This window comes from Clytia hemisphaerica, unplaced genomic scaffold, assembly GCF_902728285.1.
Source record: "Clytia hemisphaerica strain Z4C2 unplaced genomic scaffold, Clytia hemisphaerica genome assembly, whole genome shotgun sequence".
In the NCBI taxonomy this organism is placed as follows: Eukaryota; Metazoa; Cnidaria; class Hydrozoa; order Leptothecata; family Clytiidae; genus Clytia; species Clytia hemisphaerica.
Window position 1 is genome coordinate 1 of NW_027104135.1, and position 19,857 is coordinate 19,857.

The 19,857-nt window shown below is 38.2% G+C and overlaps 1 protein-coding gene and 2 long non-coding RNA genes across 4 annotated transcripts in view; 1 reads left to right on the top strand and 2 right to left on the bottom strand.

Annotated features, from left to right (window-relative positions):
- Nucleotides 1-8,587: 8,587 nt before the first annotated feature.
- LOC136813669 (uncharacterized) lies at nucleotides 8,588-9,347 on the bottom strand. The gene is made up of 2 exons (XR_010847527.1): nucleotides 8,881-9,347; nucleotides 8,588-8,617 (listed from the first exon to the last, which is right to left on the bottom strand). It is a non-coding gene; the product is annotated as an uncharacterized lncRNA (long non-coding RNA).
- Nucleotides 9,348-9,925: 578 nt separating this feature from the next.
- On the bottom strand, nucleotides 9,926-11,641 carry LOC136813666 (uncharacterized). Its single transcript, XM_067070167.1, has one exon. The coding sequence runs from the start codon at nucleotides 11,639-11,641 to the stop codon at nucleotides 9,926-9,928; it is 1,716 nt and encodes a 571-aa protein (XP_066926268.1).
- A 1,203-nt stretch (nucleotides 11,642-12,844) lies between these two features.
- Nucleotides 12,845-19,857, top strand: part of LOC136813668 (uncharacterized) — a 50,284-nt gene continuing 43,271 nt past the window's right edge. The window contains exon 1 of one of the 2 annotated variants that reach the window (XR_010847525.1): nucleotides 12,845-12,930. This is a non-coding gene — a long non-coding RNA (uncharacterized lncRNA). Of the gene's footprint in view, nucleotides 12,931-15,177; nucleotides 15,444-19,857 lie in introns of those variants that run through there. The other variant, XR_010847526.1, reaches the window with a different exon arrangement.

The window sequence follows — 19,857 nt, forward strand, 5'->3', positions numbered from 1 at the left end:
AAAATTTGATGTTCACTCCATGAAATAATCTCTTGTTGAACTGATGTGAAAATGAAGTCCTTGCTTAAATAGCATTCTAGAAAGAATAGAAATGTGTAATTTACAGAATGATAAATTCTAGGTCATAGGTCAAAGTTGATAAATGATAAAAAATGTATAAATTACTGACCAAAAACCAAAAATTGAAAAAATGCATCTTTGAATAAATTAACATAAATAAACAAATTAGAATCCGAAATGGTGAACACTGAGAACAGAAAAACACTGAAAATGCAAAAGATGAGAAAACTGAAAAAATGAGAAAAATGAGAAGAAACACAGAGAAAACCTGAACAAAATGTGAGGAATGCCAAAAACGATGAGAAAAACACGAACTGAAAGGCTTAGCCGTTACACTCCCCCAACAGATATGAAAATACTAATAGACATTATATAATATTGAAAATACTTGAAATATACTAATTGAAATAATGTATTAAATAATTTTTTTGAATTATGTTAAAGTTTAATAATTTTTATTTGATTTTTGAATTTTTCCATAAAACATCAAATCACATTTAGGATTGAAGATTCATTTAAATTGCAAAATTTGCAAGTCATTTCAATTTGAACAATTCCTTGATAAAATATCTCATCAGCTCCAATATCAAAATCAAAGTCCTCACAGCACGTGTCGTTTAAACGCTTTGTATTCTCATTACTATTCTGATATTCAACCACAACATCACGAATGGCATTCTCACGACCACGATTTACTGATTTGATACGACCATATTGATAAGTTGAAGCGATGGCAGAATCCTGTTTGGTGAACAAAACGACGTCACCTGGTTGTAGATCACGATCGGTGTTAAACCATTTAGGTTGGTGCATCAATGATGGTACATGCGAGGTTAACCAACACTCAAACCACGCATTGAAGATTTTCCCATTGGAACGGATGATTTTATCAGAATCATCTGATATTGACAGAGGTTCGTTGGACAGCGGTCATTTCCTCCCGAGAATGAGTCTGTTCGGAGTGATGAGGTCTGCGAATTCAAAATCACCTTTGTTTTTATTGCCAAAGGTAGATTGTTTATTGAGTTGGAGATGGATGCTGCAAGGGTTTCCCATTGCATCATGGAGAGTCTTTCAAGGTGGACGGATTCTCCAATGATTTTCGAATTTCTCTAATCTTTCTTTCGACTCGACCATGGAAGTTGTGTCCACCAACTGGGCAGGTGCTGAACTCGATAGATGATTTTGCCTCAATCTTGGCCTTGATGTCTTGGAAGTTGAGTTGCATTGACTTACATCCCTGAGAAGCTGACTCCCTTCATCAACAGTAATTTTCTTTGGGTAGCCAACTTCACATGCCAACGTGTGAATGCTTGCACAAGGATGTCGTTGTGTAATCTTCCATCAGCTTGATCTTCACGGCAGTTGTGGTTGCGCAACAGAAAACGATTAACCAGATTTTTACTGTTGTTCGTTGTGTGATGAGTAGGAGTAGGATAAAATGGTCCAGCTAAGTCGGTTTGGGAGCAATAGAAGGCTGGAGCGATGTTGAGACTGTCTAGTGACGTGGGCCCCATAGATACATCAAGTTGTTGTTCATCAAGAATCGACATTTGGCGCATAAGGATCGAATCTGTTTCACGAGGTATCTTCCTTCAATGATGTATGCTACTTGAAGGATATATCTCCAAGTGGTTTCGACTCCTGTGTGGCTGGCTGTCGGATGATTCCAATGGATGTCGTTTACAATGGCATATGCCAGCGGTGAATGTCGATCGATGATTGGTACATGAAAGTGAAGTGCTCCTAGATCCTTCATGACATTTGTTGCATTGCCAAGAATCGTGACGTTATCTGTTGGAAGAATTCGTCCTGTATAGTACAAGATTCCATCTTTCATTTCCGAGATTTTCTTCACCTTGTTCGTAGGTACAAAGGTGTTGACTTCCAATGTTGCCTTTCTGAAGAGGTAATTCCTTGCTTTTCTAAGTCATCCTCTTGAATCTTTGTTTGAAGACGTTTCGGGCGAAGTGAGTGATGAGATCTTGAGATGAGTTTTGATTTGATGAATTTTCGAATGATAACCAAGATACGTACAATAGAAGAAAATTTCCTGGCGTTTGGATCAACGAGATAATTTGAAAGCTTGTATCGTTTAGCGACCTCATCTGCTATGATGATTGAAGATGAAAAGAATGACTTCGCTTCTGGCTTGCGTTCTTTGTAAGCCAATTGACGTTCTTGAGCACTGAGTTGGATCTTGTCCTTTGATAGGGATGGAAACAGTGTAGAAGGTGACTTCATCCAACTGTATCCATTGATCCAGTCTGATTCTTTATTGATGGTGTCGATAGATGAGCATCTGCGAGTTCCGATGTCGGCAATCATGTCTTCTGATTTGACATAGAACCATTGAGATCGGTCAGTGAAGCGTAGAATTTGGATGACTCTGTTTCTTGTCCACTTCATCAGATCAAGGTTTGGGTTGCAGATCCAGTATAGAGCGATTTGAGAGTCGGTGAATTTGATTGACGATTTATGACGGTCTCCAAATGCTGACTTGACTGTTTGGCCAGTATGACTGTTGAGAAGGGCTGCCAGGAGCTCTCCTCTTGGTTGGGTTGTTTCCTCTAAGACTTGCGATCTTGCGAAGATGAGTTGGCATGAGTATGTTCATCTTTGAGTTTGAATCGGACATAAATTGCTGAACATGCCAAATATTCACTGGCGTCGCCAAAGTCAAGAGTTTCGATGTTGAGATTAACGGCCTCTTCTGGTACAATAGCGCGTTTATATTTGATGGTCTTTATCTCTTTCATCATTTCGAAGTGTGATACCCACATGTTGCGAGGTTGTCCGGTAAGGTATCATCCCATTCAAATTTGTGCTTTGACGATTTGATGCATATCCATCTTCATTGTTGCAATGAAAGGTGTGACGATGCCTGAGATGTCGTATAATTCTCCAAGTTTGGATGAGCATTGTCGGCGTGTTAGATTGGTTGGGATGTCAGAGATTGAAGTTGGTTTTCGACCACGATACTTTTTCGCGAAATTCAGATCCTGAACATCAATTGATAGGGTGTCTTCTTTTGGTACCACTTGAGTCCAGCAACTGATACAGAATGACTGTCCTTGGAAAGCGTTTTGATTGGATCTTGGCAAGAGAATGTGAAACCTTTGAGTGTGAAGCCACCATTGTTTACAACAGTTTCGAGTCGATCTGCAGTGTGATGACTTGGGAAGAGTCTGATCACCTGATAAGCAATCATCCACATAAACGTCCTCTGATACGATTCTGTAGATGTCAGGGTGATCATTTTGGAATTGCTTGGCTGTCTCCGTAAGCATCGTTCTGCCTGGTTGCCTGATGATTTGACACCGTAGATTAAAGTTTTGATAACTTTTTGTTCTGGTGTTTGGTAGAATCAAGTGTTTCGTTCCAGAGATATCGTTGCAGAACCCAGTGTGATTTGTCTAGCTTGACCGAGTTGTACATCTTTTGCACATCTGTGTGGAATCCGAATCTGTATCCCCTCCACCGAAGGAAGATGTTGAGAAGCTTGTTCATATTGTTTCTCCCCTTAGCGATGATGTCATTTAGGGAAAAACCGCTCTTGGTTGGCATCGAAGCATCAAAAACAACGCGACAAGGTGTTGATACAGAGTTTTCTTTCCAGACTGCTCTCCATGGGATGAAGTTCTGGATATTAGATTGATGAAGAAGGTCTTGGTCTGCTTTGATGAATTTTCGAATGATAACCAAGATACGTACAATAGAAGAAAATTTCCTGGCGTTTGGATCAACGAGATAATTTGAAAGCTTGTATCGTTTAGCGACCTCATCTGCTATGATGATTGAAGATGAAAAGAATGACTTCGCTTCTGGCTTGCGTTCTTTGTAAGCCAATTGACGTTCTTGAGCACTGAGTTGGATCTTGTCCTTTGATAGGGATGGAAACAGTGTAGAAGGTGACTTCATCCAACTGTATCCATTGATCCAGTCTGATTCTTTATTGATGGTGTCGATAGATGAGCATCTGCGAGTTCCGATGTCGGCAATCATGTCTTCTGATTGACATAGAACCATTGAGATCGGTCAGTGAAGCGTAGAATTTGGATGACTCTGTTTCTTGTCCACTTCATCAGATCAAGGTTTGGGTTGCAGATCCAGTATAGAGCGATTTGAGAGTCGGGAATTTGATTGACGATTTATGACGGTCTCCAAATGCTGACTTGACTGTTTGGCCAGTATGACTGTTGAGAAGGGCTGCCAGGAGCTCTCCTCTTGGTTGGGTTGTTTTCCTCTAAGACTTGCGATCTTGCGAAGATGAGTTGGCATGAGTATGTTTCATCTTTGAGTTTGAATCGGACATAAATTGCTGAACATGCCAAATATTCACTGGCGTCGCCAAAGTCAAGAGTTTCGATGTTGAGATTAACAGCCTCTTCTGGTACAATAGCGCGTTTATATTTGATGGTCTTTATCTCTTTCATCATTTCGAAGTGTGATACCCACATGTTGCGGAGGTTGTCCGGTAAGGTATCATCCCATTCAAATTTGTGCTTGACGATTTGATGCATATCCATCTTCATTGTTGCAATGAAAGGTGTGACGATGCCTGAGATGTCGTATAATTCTCCAAGTTTGGATGAGCATTGTCGGCGTGTTAGATTGGCTGGGATGTCAGAGATTGAAGTTGGTTTTCGACCACGATACTTTTTCGCGAAATTCAGATCCTGAACATCAATTAATAGGGTGTCTTCTTTTGGGTACCACTTGAGTCCAGCAACTGATACAGAATGACTGTCCTTGGAAAGCGTTTTGATTGGATCTTGGCAAGAGAATGTGAAACCTTTGAGTGTGAAGCCACCATTGTTTACAACAGTTTCGAGTCGATCTGCAGTGTTGATGACCTTGGAAGAGTCTGATCACCTGATAAGCAATCATCCACATAAACGTCCTCTGATACGATTCTGTAGATGTCAGGGTGATCATTTGGAATTGCTTGGCTGTCTCCCGTAAGCATCGTTCTGCCTGGTTGCCTGATGATTTGACACCGTAGATTAAAGTTTTGATAACTTTTTGTTCTGGTGGTTTGGTAGAATCAAGTGTTTCGTTCCAGAGATATCGTTGCAGAACCCAGTGTGATTTGTCTAGCTTGACCGAGTTGTACATCTTTTGCACATCTGTGTGGAATCCGAATCTGTATCCCCTCCACCGAAGGAAGATGTTGAGAAGCTTGTTCATATTGTTTCTCCCCTTAGCGATGATGTCATTTAGGGAAAAACCGCTCTTGGTTGGCATCGAAGCATCAAAAACAACGCGACAAGGTGTTGATACAGAGTTTTCTTTCCAGACTGCTCTCCATGGGATGAAGTTCTGGATATTAGATTGATGAAGAAGGTCTTGGTCTGCTTGAGAGAGGTTTTTTACATAATCAACATACCCTAATGATTGAAGTTTCTCTTCAGATTTGATGATGTCAGCTTTGTCATCAGGGTTTTTCTCCAGACGTTTGAGCTGTTGATTGAAGACTTGAAGAGCGATGCCACGATTTGGTTGAAGACGATCAGTGCTGGCAATGAGAGGAAGGGTTGCTGTTGAACTTCTCTCCTTGATGTTGACTGTGACAGAGTTGTTGATAATCTCTTGCTCTGCCTCCTCTTTGATGCTACATATGTCGTTGGGTGATTCTTTGCAGGTTGAACAGTCTCTGCATTTGGTACATCGATAAGTGATTGAGCTTCCGGCTTCCTCAACAGAGTTGAAGAGGTGCATTGGATTTGTTGTATCGTCTTGGACATCTCCAAAATGATTGTTGTAGCCTAGAAGACGGACATCTGGATTGACGTGGTATCCAAAGGAGTAGAGTCTGAGTTGATTGGTGACAAAATTGGTTGATTGATTTTGGTGAATGAAATTGAATACCTGATGTGGTCCCCCAATCAAACCAAAGGAGCCATCGTTACTTTCGAAGGATGACTCATAGATGGTGAGACCTGATAGCATTTGAAAGATGGGCTTTGGAAAATGACGTAGATATTTGATACCAATGATGAAGTCGACATCACCACCGACCTTCTCTGGAACCGTTGGAAGTGTTGATCCATTGCCTCCATTCGTAATGAAAGCTGTCTTGATGTCGTTGAAAACTTCCCCATTGAGTGGATACATAGGGAATGTATTTGTGACTCGATCGAGACAAGGTCCAGTCATCAGTGCATTACCCCCAATTCGTAGAGGTAAGTTGACTTCATAGATACCATGATTGGTTGGACTTGAGATGCCAGCAATTCCTTTCATATGGACTGTACCATCGTAGACTTGTTTTGCTCTTGATGGACCAAGACGTTGCACGGATTGATAACGACTGATAAAATCACTACAACCGTTATCGTAGAAAATGGTGAAGTTGGAATTTTCAATCCTGATTGGTTGAAGGATAGAAATTGCGTCATGTTGATCGTCAGTTGGTGAAGGTTTGATGTGTTGAGATTTGAAGATCGAATGGAAGATGCTGATGTTCTTTGAATACGTAGGAAGTGGTTGTTTCAGGATGCATCTTGCTTTGTAGTGTTCAAGCACGTCTTTGTTGTGTTGATCATTTTTGTGCTCGTCGCACACGAGAACATGCTTCGTTCTTGGGAATCTGTTGTGTGACGAGTTTTTGCAAGCGAACTGATGTTGACACTTCCCATCTCGATGTTTTCCTTGGTTGACGTTTGCGCCAGGGTAGAGACATTGGAAGGAAAAACCATTTGTAAGAAGAAATTGAAAACGATCAGCAGGTGACATGTCCACAAACTTCTTGCATGCAAAGTATTGGACAAGTTTGGTCCCATTTGGACCATTGGTTTGCACGTGATCAGTAGCACCACACACAAAACATTCAGTGATTGATTGACCATTTGCTTGACCACCTGATTGACCATTTGATTGATAACCAGGGTGACCATTTGATTGTTGACCTGATTGGCCAGTTGATTGACCACCAGATTGTCCATTTGATTGTTGACCAGATTGGCCATTGGATTGACCACCAGTGTTTGAGTGATTCCCAAAGAATGATGGTTGTTTCTTGGAAGGTTATTTTGGAGCTTGGTTGGACGCAATCTGTATGGCAGCCTTTTGCTGATGCACCGCCATTTCAGTTTCAAGGAAATCAATCATTTGCTTCCATTTTCTCTTCCCAGTTTCTGGAGATTGGCACGAAAGTTGCAGCCATCTCATCATTCTGCTATCTCCTAGATTGCTGACGATCTGAGAAATGCGTTACTATAAAAAAGTTCATTTTCAATATTGTGTTTTGCAGCAAGTTGCATGAGATCTCTCATTGTATTAGTTATTTTACTCAGAGAGTCTATGATTTTAATTGATTCTTTCAGTAACTTTGGATTCTTTGTCAATTCCATGAGTTCGTGGAGTTTGTGTTGTAAAAGTACCTCCTTATCACCGAAGATTTGTTTCAGGCGATCCCATATGTCTTTGATGTTGTCAAGACTTTTAACAATAGCCAAGGCTTGTTTATCGAGGTAATTGTTCTTGAGAAACTCTGGCTGAAGCGACTTGGGTACAGAATCGGAGTGAAGTTTATCAAACTCATCAATAAAAGTATAAATGTCAATTTTTGAATCGTACCCGGTGAATTGTGGCAGTTTGATGTTAAGTCGGCTCTTCTTGAACGATTCAAGCTTGTCGAATTCTCTAAGTTTGACTTCATCATTAATCTTTACGTGGTATGCTGCTCTCAATTTGATGAGTGCTTCATACTTTGTCTTCAAACTGTTGTATTTCTCCATATCTGGACGAAGACCGAGTAGTTCACGAAGTTTTGATGGTATTTCCTTCAGCTCTTTGGATTGCTCCTCAATGTGTGATTTACGCTGCTTGAGTTCTTCATTACTGAGGAGGGTTGCAATACAAGTGCAGCTTGTGTTGAGGTAAGTGATTGTGCGATCAATTTCGTCAATTAAAAGACAAGCTTGATTGGTTGAGATCTGAGTGGCAGCATTGACCTCTGCCGAATGATGAGCCTCAGTGAGAATGTTCAATTGTTGCAAATACACTACCACTTGATGTGTGATGTCTGTGTAGAACGGTTGATAATTTGTTTGGTATTCCTTGGGATCCATCAATGCAGCAATGGTTTTGTGGATGGACCGATATTGAAGGCGTAGCTCTTTGATTTTTTCGGTGCTTGAGTTGATCAGCCGTAATGAGTTCTTTACAATATCTGGTGAGTTTTCTTGGATAGCATCGGTGATCTCATCTCGAAAAGTAGACTCTTCAATGAGAAGCTTATTTAATTCAGTCTCCACCATGATGCCATCAGCTCTGGGTTTGATCGCTTCTTCTTCCATTGGCGGATGATAAGCTTCTTCGGCTAGCGGATGGGTAACTTCCGGAGATGTTGGCTTTATGACTTTCTTGCCGGTAATACCATAGATATCGTATCTGATATTGGGTTTTGATCTTCTGGGTCGATCTGACATGAAACGTTGATTGGTTGACAAACAACTTCAACGCTGTTTGAATGTAGGGATTCACGGAGTGGGGATGAATAAATTTGAAGCGGTCACAAGTGTTTGTAACATGTGTGATGATAATGTTCAAACTGAAAATTGAAATTGAAAAAATACTAAATATTGATCACAAGGAAAAAGCTTAAGTCTAAAGTAAAACTAAAGTATAAGCCTGTTTGAATGTATAAATTTGAATATTGATTGATGAAATTGATTGAATAGTATTAGTTGAAATAAAGTAAGCTAGTCCTAGCCTAATCTTAATGCCTCATGATGCAAAGCATCAGGAAAGAAAAAAAACAAAATGGCCGACAAACAAAATGGTCGACAAAACAAAATGGCTGAAAAAACTTACCAGCTTGCCTGAAGTGTGAGGCTGGAATAATCCAGGCAGTGGTGTGATAAAAGTTAGTAAACTAAACTCATATTGATGAGAGAAAAGTTTATAGTTATGACTAAGTCTTGTTTGAAGTTGGACTTTTGAAATTTGATGTTCACTCCATGAAATCTCTTGTTGAACTGATGTGAAAATGAAAGTCCTTGCTTAAATAGCAAATTCTAGAAAATGTGTAATTTACAGAATGATAAATTCTAGGTCATAGGTCAAAGTTGATAAATGATAAAAATGTATAAATTACTGACCAAAACCAAAAATTGGAAAAATGCATATTTTGAATAAATTAACATAAATAAACAAATTAGAATCCAAAATGGTGAACACTGAGAACAGAAAAACACTGAAAATGCAGAAAGCATGAGAAAAACTGAAAAACTGAGAAAAATGAGAAACACAGAGAAAACCTGAACAAAATGTGAGGGAATGCCAAAAACGATGAGAAAAACACTGAACTGAAAAGGCTTAGCCGTTACACGGTCGACACAAACCATGGTTGCACTTTGTCAGTAATTAAACTTTACTTCTTCTATGCTATTTGCACTTGGAAATTAGATTGTTTGTCTGATATACTTGAGCTAATAACAGTTGAAAATGAAGTTTTCAACAGGGTATCCCTTACTCCTTATTTCATCTTGCAGTTAAAATACCTTTCCTCACGAAATAGGCCCAAATCTGCAAAATGAAATGTAAAAATTTTCGGTGACGGTATTTGGAGTTAATTGTGTCCGGTATTCCGATATTTAGGAAAAAATTGCCGGTATTTCGGTATTCAACACCCCTTTAGAGCGCATGCGTGGAATGCGTGAAGTACTAAGAGATACTTGCCTTTAGTGTCATACTTTTGATACGAATGTAGATTATAATTTAAATAATATTTTAATGGTCATTCTGTATATATTTTTCGTGTAAACAATATTTCGACCTGCTTGGTGCAGGTCTTCGTCAGGTCTAAACAATACAAACGGTTGAAAGCGCTACCTTGACTTTTTTGACGTCAAAAAAGTCAATGTAGTGTCTTCTCCCTAATGTGCGAGAGCATTGGCTTCCAAAACCTAGATGTCACATACTGACCATCGTCTAAATTAAGACCATGGTCACTATGTGGCGCCGTCTGACGGAATTGGATTTCCAATGCTTCTCGCACTTTTCTATCAAATTTGTTCTCTTCAGTCTTTAAAAGCCTAGCTTCGTTCCAATTAAGTCCTTGGGTACAGTCTTTAGCATGGTTAGTTATACCCGAAATGTCCCATTTTTCATCTTCAACGTTCTTTTTGTGTTGGCTGACACGTGTGGATATCTTTAACCCGGTCTCGCCAACATATCTTTTACCATTTGTTTTTAGATTTGAACCACTCTTGAACACTGTTCTGTACCCAGCATTTCGGAAGGATTTCCTCAGTTTTGGGCTCAGACCAGGTATCCAAGGTAATTTAACGATTGGTAGTTGCTCTGGATCATTTCGATTGTCGGTTGTCTGGTTCCTGGTTCTGTCGTAATCGTTTGCGATACGGGTTAAAGTGTTACGATCATAACCGTTCTCGACAAAGTTATTTATTAAGAAATCAATTTCTTCCTGACGGAATCGGTCATCACAAATTCTGTACGCACGGTTAAGAAATCCAGAGAATATACTCTTCAACACCTTTGGGTCATGAGCTGAATTAGGTTTAACTTGCACGTTAGTGATCGCATTTTTACGGTGGATTTTCAATTCATAACGGCCATTGTTATTTCGAACGTTCACGTCTAGAAAGTTCAAACTTTTTGCTGTATCCTCGGTTTCCATAGTGTATTGGGTGTGTTCATTTTGTTGGTTGAGAATTTCTTGGAACTTTTCAGCTTGATGGACGGTTTGGAAACGGGCATGGCTATCGTCGACGTAACGAACGAAGGATTTAGGTGCAACAGGAGGATCGTGTGCGTTGGCCGCTTGAAGTGCGTTTTGTTCATGATATTGTAGGAAAGCTTCTACCATTACGACCATTAGTGCTAAACCGATCGGTGCCGAATTCTGAAGTCGGTACAGTTTATCATTCCACAGGAAGTAACATTTCGATAGCCAAAGTTCAATCAAAGTTCGGATGTCTTCAACCGTTAGCTTTGTCCTGTTTGGTAGGTCGTGATCGTTTTCAAGCATCTGGACGATTATGTTAGTAGCTTCCTCTACAGGTACTGTCGGATAGAGGTTTACTACGTCATACGACACTTGAATTTCATCGGGGTCAACGTCCCAGGATCTAGTGAGCTCAGCGAATGTGTACGAGTTTTTGAGCCTTGTGTTGTTTTTGTTTAGAGTTGGTTGAATAATTTTCACAAGGTATTCTGAAGTTCCGTACGATGGAGTACCGATAGTTGAAACTACCACTCTCATAGGGTAATTCTTTTCCGGTTTATGAGCTTTGATGGTTCCGTACATTCGAGGTGGTATCGGATCGGATGGATACAGTTTTTTGTACTCTTTATCAGTGAACTTCCCAGCTTGGTGAAGGGGTCGAAGTGTATTCTGAAACTTTCGTGCCAATGTCGATGTTGGATCTTGTGTGATGATTTCCGTGTTGCCGAGTTGTTCTTCGATTTTCGCGATAGCATCATCTCTATCGATTCTAACAAGACCAGCACCTTTGTCAAATGGGTAAATAACATTCTGGTTATCGGATTTAAGTTCTTTGAGTGCTTTTCGTTGTCGAGAATTGAGATTGTTTTTAGGTGGTTTTGTCATTTTAAGATCGCGCAACACGTCTTGTCGAAGTTTCATTGGTACTGTATCTTCTTTGGTCGCGTATTTGATTTTAAGTGGGGCTCGGAAAACACGAGTTAAAAAACACGAGTTAAAAAACACGATTTGCAAAAAACACGAGTTACGTTAAATGTGACGTCATCAATGGGAAATTATGACGTCACAAGTAGATAATTTAACTCGTCAATTTATGGTGCACCTTAAACTGACGAGTTAATTAACTCGTCAATTTATGGTGCACCATAATCTTACGAGTTAATTAACTCGTCAATTTATGGTACACCTTAATCTTACGAGTTAATTAACTCGTCAATTTATGGTGCACCTTAAACTGACGAGTTAAATTTTCATGAAACCAAGTTGGTCAAAAATTCTAAAATGGCGGTTAAATTATTTTTTGTGCCTATTTTTAGTTTAAAACTATTGGAATGGTAATTTTCTCTCATAATATTCTATAGTCTTTAACTGAGACAGAAGTTGACAAAAAGTATTTAGGCTGGCTCAAATGCTAAGGGGAAATGCAAAAAATAGAACTTTAACAAAGAGGTTACGATTCCTAAAAATATTATTTTTTAGCAAAACATTTTAAAACTTTTTCGTACAATTATTTTTAAATTGTACTCGTAATGAACCTATTTTGCCTACTAATAATTTTCAATTCAATAATATATTGAATGTATGCCTATTTTTATCTGAATTTTAGAATTTTTGACCAACTTGGTTTCATGAAAATTTAACTCGTCAATTTAAGGTGCACCATAAATTGACGAGTTAATTAACTCGTAAGATTAAGGTGCACCTTAAATTGACGAGTTAATCAACTCGTCAGTTTAAGGTGCACCATAAATTGACGAGTTAATTAACTCGTAAGATTAAGGTGCATCATAAATTGACGAGTTAAATTATCTACTTGTGACGTCATAATTTCCCATTGATGACGTCACATTTAACGTAACTCGTGTTTTTTGCAACTCGTGTTTTTTAACTCGTGTTTTTTAACTCGTGTTTTCCGAGCCTCATTTTAAGTGCAGTTGACTCGGTCTTCGAAATGATGTCGAGGTACGGGATGCGCGTTTGGAGCTTAAAATTTTCCGATCTCCAAATATTGTCCACAACGGCGCCCCATAATTCTGAGCGCGGGAAACTTTTGGTATGTACATCAGACGACTGGTTGCAACGTTGCAACCATTGAAAATCCCCCATTTTTACAAATATTTAGGTACATAGTTTTGGTTAGGAAAGTTGTAAAAGTGTAAAAGATTGGAAAAGTGGTAAGTTTTTTTCCCAAAACTTTCTCCTGATTTCAGTTAGCTAACAAGTGTCATTTTTTTGATATGACGTCATCTTATTTTTTTTGTGATTTCATATTGTGAAAAGCAACTATAGAGTCCCCTGCCCAGCCAGTTGGCGACCGGTCTAGTTGGCGACCGAACGTCTTTGAACCCAGAAAAGTCATACAAAAACAAACCTCTGGAGAATTTCTTTTGGTAGTTATCTGCCTTGACCTATTTCCTGTACTGTGTAAAAAAGGTTTTAAAAAAAAACGAGTAGAATCCGAAAGATCCAACTTTGCACGGAAGCACACGAAAAAGCCGGATTTTTCAAAATAATAAAAAATGGCTACCTGTGGACAAAAAAGTTTCGTAAGAAAAAACGCTTCAACTCCCACGCCAAAAAATACTTGTCCAAAACAATGAGTATGTTAGAAAGCATTTCTGTAAAAATCAGCTCGATACAGTTTCCTTCGTGTGAAATATTGATAAAAAAGTTGATGCAATCAGCTTCGAAATTTGACGTCCAGTCTGCGACCGACCAAACTCAAAAAATGAAAAAGAAGACTCTACATTGCGATCAAAAAATTCCAGACGCAAAGAGAAAAAAACAGGCATAAAAAATTCCCGCGTTTTTATCAAATGAAGACTCTCCATACGGTTTGTGTAAACCGCAGGTTACAGGTCGCAGGTTACAGGTTACAGGTCACAGGTTACAGGTCAACAAAGTGCAGACCGGAAAAAAGATAATAAGATCATAACATATACATAACATAACATTAATACATAACGCATTAAATTACAAAAAAGTAATACATGTTATTTATATATTATAAAATGACAATTGAATAGAATAACAACCTAGTGACACTTACTTACAAAAATAATGACAAAATCATAAAATATGATGCCTAACAAGACACGAAAAATATTTATCATGCAAAATGTGAGGTTGATGGTGTGAATGGATAAAAAATGGCACCAAACAGAAGCTTGCAAGGTCCCTACGAGAGTGGTTTTAGAAGGATGGAACTAATGAATTATTCAGTTATCATTTTAATGACTTAATGACAATTCTTGACAAAAATATTGACAGAATCACAAAATATCATGTCTTACAAGAGAAAAACACCAAAAATATTTAGCATACCGAATGTGATGATAACAATATGGCTGGATATAAAATTACACCAATCAGAAGCTCGTGAGTTCTCTGAGAAGGTAGTTTTAGAGCGATGTGTTTTATTATATGTAACCATGATATAACATTACAAACATTACAATATGTAATATACCTGTTATACGTATAATATGGTTTCAAATATTTTCTGGTCTGCGTTATACACGGCGCAAACTGCGAAAGATCGATAAAAGCACATGGTTAAATTTTGATGTTTGAAATGGTTTTATATGGATGAAATTGCTTGAGAATTATGTTTTTGATAATTCTTTGTGTTTTCCAAACATTTTCCTCTCCAATGACATTGATTAGAGTCAACCTGTCATACTGACCTGTAACCTGTAACCTGTAACCTGTGACCTGTAACCTGCGGTTTACACAAACCGCTCTCCATATGATAGACCGCCACTTTCAAAACAAAACAAAAACAAACTTTAGAAAAAATGGCGACTTGAAGAAAAATTCTGAAAAAACATGCCGAAGGGAAAATAATGTAAGTGAGCTATTTTATAACAAAAGAACGAGTGTAAATAAATTTAATACGGGAAAGCTTATGAGTTTTTTTATCATCATCAATTAATATGACCTTACCTGCAAGTAGAGCACTGATTTTCTCTTTTTAACGATTGGTCGCAGACTGGTACGTTGGTCGGGAAGTGGGCACTAGTACCGCTCGCTTCAAAAGTTTTTTATTCTAAGAAGATCACCTCAAATAAAAAATCAAACAAACACGAAGAACATGTTAAAAGGAAAGTGATATATACTATCCGTAGATCTAACACGACTTTTTTTCCTATCCGTAATTCCGTTTTCAGGGGGTATTGGGTCATTAACAGTTAGGTAGGGTCAGGGTTGCTAGTAACGGCTTGTCACTGTGCCGGGTGCATACTCGGCGCCTTGGGCCCCGCAGGGTTGCTAGTAACGGCTCGAATTTCAGTCAGGTTAAAAAAGGGGTACTTTTACCCATATTATAATAACATTACCCCCGTCTTTTTTGTCATTCTATAAGTATTTCCAAATTTTGTCTTCTGCTGTGCGAGTGTGGCTCAACGGATAGCGTGTTGGCTACCGAATCCGAAGGTCTTTCTTTAGTGGTGGTTCGAATCCGACCCGGTGCGATGATTTGATTGGTCGAAAAATGATTGACAGGTATCAAAACTTAGTCAGAAATGAGAAATTAAGTCTCAAACAGTCAGTAGAAGCAAAGATACAGAAGAAAGATAGGAAAGGAAAAGGAGTAGAAGGAGTGTTAGATATACGGATAGTAGTTATCACCTACCATGTTAAAAGTTGTCTAACCGTTGGTTGAAAAGGATTTTCAAAAAAGTTAAAAGTAAGTGAAAAATTTGAATCCAAAAATATCGGTCGCCAACTGGGCAGGGTACTCTAATAGATCAAAAGTTATCCAGGATGGTGTAAACCAGGCGTACCCAATCGATAACATTGATTGTCGATTTAATCGATGTCAATCGATAAAAGTCGTTCGTAATCGATGATCGATCGATTACTAATCGATGGCCAATCGATACGAACGTAAAATTTTATTATCGATTGGTATCGATTTTCATTGATTAAATTCGATTGTTATCGATTAGCCATCGATTGAATTCGCTTATTATCGATTAAGATCGATTGCGATCGATTGTGCTAATTTTCTGTATGTATGATTGCTACTCTGTGTACCAGAGTGTATCTCTTAATTTCGCGGTGCAAGAGAATTTTGTCTTGATTATTGCATTTTTTTGCAAAAAAGACTCTATTTTAGGGTTTTTTTTCAGCAGTTGACCCAAAAAATCACATTTCCGGCATTTTAATTTCACAGTTGAGCTCCAAAATCGTTTTTCGCGGCATTTTAATTTCGCGTTTTTCTGAACTCGACCGCGAAACCGCGAAATTATCATGCAATAAAGTATTTCGACGGCCGGATGACTATTCTGACGACCAATTTTCCACCGGTCGGTGGATGACTATCCACCAACCGAATAACCATCTCGATGGCCGAATTTCCCGCAATTCTAAATCTCTTGGCGACCAGGGCTTGGGTAGAATTAACCTGGGTATCCAGACTCAAAATTTCAGAAAAAAAACTCTTAACTCAACATACAAAGTTTCTAAAATTTTAGAGTCTGGTGCAACTAAAAAAGTCTGATACAGTTTTGAATGACACAGTCTGTGAGTAAACCCTTGTTGACAGAATCTCAAAACTTTGGAAACCCAGGCAGACACACATAATTACTTACCATAAAACCTCTTTTACAAACTCAATAAACTTTCAAAACCACTTTAAAGTACATCAAAGCACCAGCCACATTCATAAAGGCTCCTTTCCAGCGGCCATTTTATTTAGAAATGAACTTGTGTTTTCTTTTTCATTTGTTTATCTTTTTTTGCAAGGTCAGCTTTTTCCATAAATTATGCGCGCGCATTGAAAAATATCAAAAACCCCGCGAAAATTCTGCTCAGTGACTGGGCGCGTACTGACCAATTAGAGACACTCGCATATGCAGGGACAGATATCCCTCCAGACGAGTTACTTTGACCAGACCGTAAACCAGAGACAAGATTATAAAAAACTAGACGGTGAAATAGTTTACGGTCTGGATATCCAGGCTAGGGTAGAATCACAGAAACAAATCACTGTATTAATCAGATTAATGCACAAGGGAATAGGAATGGCCAAATACCATGTACCGTGGTTTTTCTAATTTAACGCGTAGTCTAATTTAACACACACCCTGTTTTTTGGCGAAAAATCGTAATTAATCTTACTCTATCTAATTATTAACGCGTAGCCAAAATTCTGCATAATTAATTTCACTCTAATTATTACGCGTTGGACAAGAAAAATTAGACAAGAAAGTTTTATTTTTGATAAACTTCTTTCTTTCAAAAACACAAATTAAAGGGATCTTCGTCATCCTCCTCTGGCTCCTCCAAATCAGCTAATGCTTGTTAATACATTATACGATCTATATGTAATATATATTACACAAGCCTTAAACGCGTACTTAAAACACTTGAATATCGTAATTAATTGATCTCTAGTTTTTCACGCGTAGCATCGAAAATAATTAAATTAGAAAAACAACGGTAGGGTTGCGTTTTTAGCGAATATAAAGAAATCGAATCCAATCGATAAGAACGTAAAGTCTTAGTATCGATTGGCTATCGATTGTTTATCGATTAGTTATCGATCAATATCGATTATTATCGATTAAAATCGATTAATATCGATTGATTTCCCGTATCGATTTCATCGATTGGGTACGCCTGGTGTAAAATATCCCCTCCGTAATATCAAGTTGTAAAAAGGTCCGTATAAAAAGGGTAAAAACATTAATTTCTTGCTAATTCCAACTCACCTAGAAGACATGCTCGATAAAGATTGCACTTGCCTTTTATAGTTTCTACCATTTCTAGGACCTAAATTTTTAATGTGCAAAATTACAAAATCGGGCTATATTGGCACACAAAATGCAGTTTACACCACAGATATCTGTAAAGCCCGAAGGGCTAGATTTGCAGCTTTTATCAAAAAGTGAAGCTCATCTTTGGAAGGATTTCCTACCAGAGTCACGTGACTAAAATATGCAATTTCACCGGTTTGAGAGATGTGAAATAGCGTTTGTCGGCTACGTTTTTTGATCTCGCGCTCCGAAAACAATTAAAATGCTAGATCCTATCCATCGGCACGAAATTTAAAAAGTCAAATTTTAGCTTCACTTTTTTTTGCTGGAGAAAGCTTAAAGTTGCAAATCTAGCCCTTCGGGCTTAGATATCTGTGGTTTACACACCAAATCGTAGCCTGGATATCCAGGATGTAAACTATTTCACAGTCTAGTTTTGATATTTTATGTTCTGGTTTACAGCCTGGTCTCCCTTAGACAGGAACCCATCTGCGTATTTTTTTAAAATCTGATGAATACTTGACGGGTCAGAGCTGTGAGTCCGATTTTGGCCTCAAAAAAATTACAGTGGGAAATCCAAATTTAGCGCTGTCCTCACTTATTAAAATAAAAACCAAATTTCGGAACTTGCGCTTTAACGCTTTACGTAAGTGTGACCAGTGAAACAATAACAGGATTTGATTGGCTGTGTTTTCAACACCGTTACAGACCTTTTTTTAAAGAGGCCACCCTGTTGAATAATTATGTAGTCCAGCAGAAAAACAATGATACAGTCATGCATAATTATTGTATATATCATGCATATTGTAATAATTATGCATGACTGTATCATTGTTTTTCTGCTGGACTACATAATTATTCAACAGGGTGGCCTCTTTAAAAAAAGGTCTATCAAACTGTCAGCCCATACCATACTATATATTTCGCCATCAGTACCGTGAGTGGTCCTAAATCCGACAGCCCTGCCTAAATCCGATGGGGTCTTTCATAGATATAAACTAAAATAAAAACAAGGAGGTAGGAAATACCCCCGATATTTATCTATGTGGTGATTTCAATATACCCCACACCATAAAAAATGACTCTTACATACCATCAATTAGTTGCAACAAACAACTTCTAGATGTTTTAAACAATTTTACTTCAATTTTAAACTTGAACCAGATGATCCATAAGCCTACTCATTCTAATGGCAATATATTAGACTTCTTACTGACTAATAACTCTGATTCAATCTTCAACTACCTATGCACACCAACTGCTCTCTCAGATCACTTCATCATTGATGTTACAAGCCATCTGAACTTTTCTATGACTGAAAACAACTATAGTAATAACAATAATAAAAATTTAATCAGTGCTTTTGATAGTTTTAACTTCTATTATGATCAAATTAATTGGGCTATCATCAATGACAACTTCAAAGACACTGACTGGCACAATATTTTGAACCCACTTGATTCAGACCCTGACGCCCAATATGATGCTTTTATCAAACAATGCATATTCATTATATCTTCAAATAAAGTACCTACAAAAATATTTTCATCCAAGAAGAAACGCAAGCCAAGAGACAGGCGGATTTTAATGCGAAAAAGAAAGAAACTGAGAAAAAGATTTCAAAATCTTAAAACTACAGAAAAACTTGTTGAAATTGAAGTGCTACTTCAAAAATCCTTTGCTCAAGAGAGGAAACAGAAAGAAGCTGAAGCAACCTCCAAAATCAAATCCAATCCAAAATTCTTCTACTCGTACGCTAATCGCTTCTCGAAATCTAAACCAAAAGTTGGACCCTTAATCGATCCAGACACTAACAAATTGACTAATGATCCCCTTTTGATGGCCAATATCCTACAAAACCAATACAAGTCTGTCTTCACCCAACCTCTTCAAAACTACGACCTTCATCCGCTTGAGTCACAAATACCAACACTTGAAGATATCAATCTGACTATCGAGGAATTTGTCAAAGAAATCGGTACACTGTCACCAACTTCAGCACCTGGACCTGATGGTTTTCCAGCTATTCTTCTTCTGAAAACTAAAGATAACATTGCTCTACCACTTTCAATCATCTGGAGAAACATACTTAACAAAGGAATCACTCCAAAACTTTTAAAAACTGGACATATATCCCCAGTTTACAAGAAAGGGAATCAGGGACTTGCTGAAAACTATAGACCCGTTGCCCTCACATCCCACGTTTCAAAGGTCTTTGAAAAGATTGTACGAGCCAAGATACAGAATCATCTAGAAGAAAACAATCTGTATAACAATAATCAACATGGCTTTAGGAAAGGCCGCTCATGTCTTAGTCAATTGCTTCAACACACCGAAAGA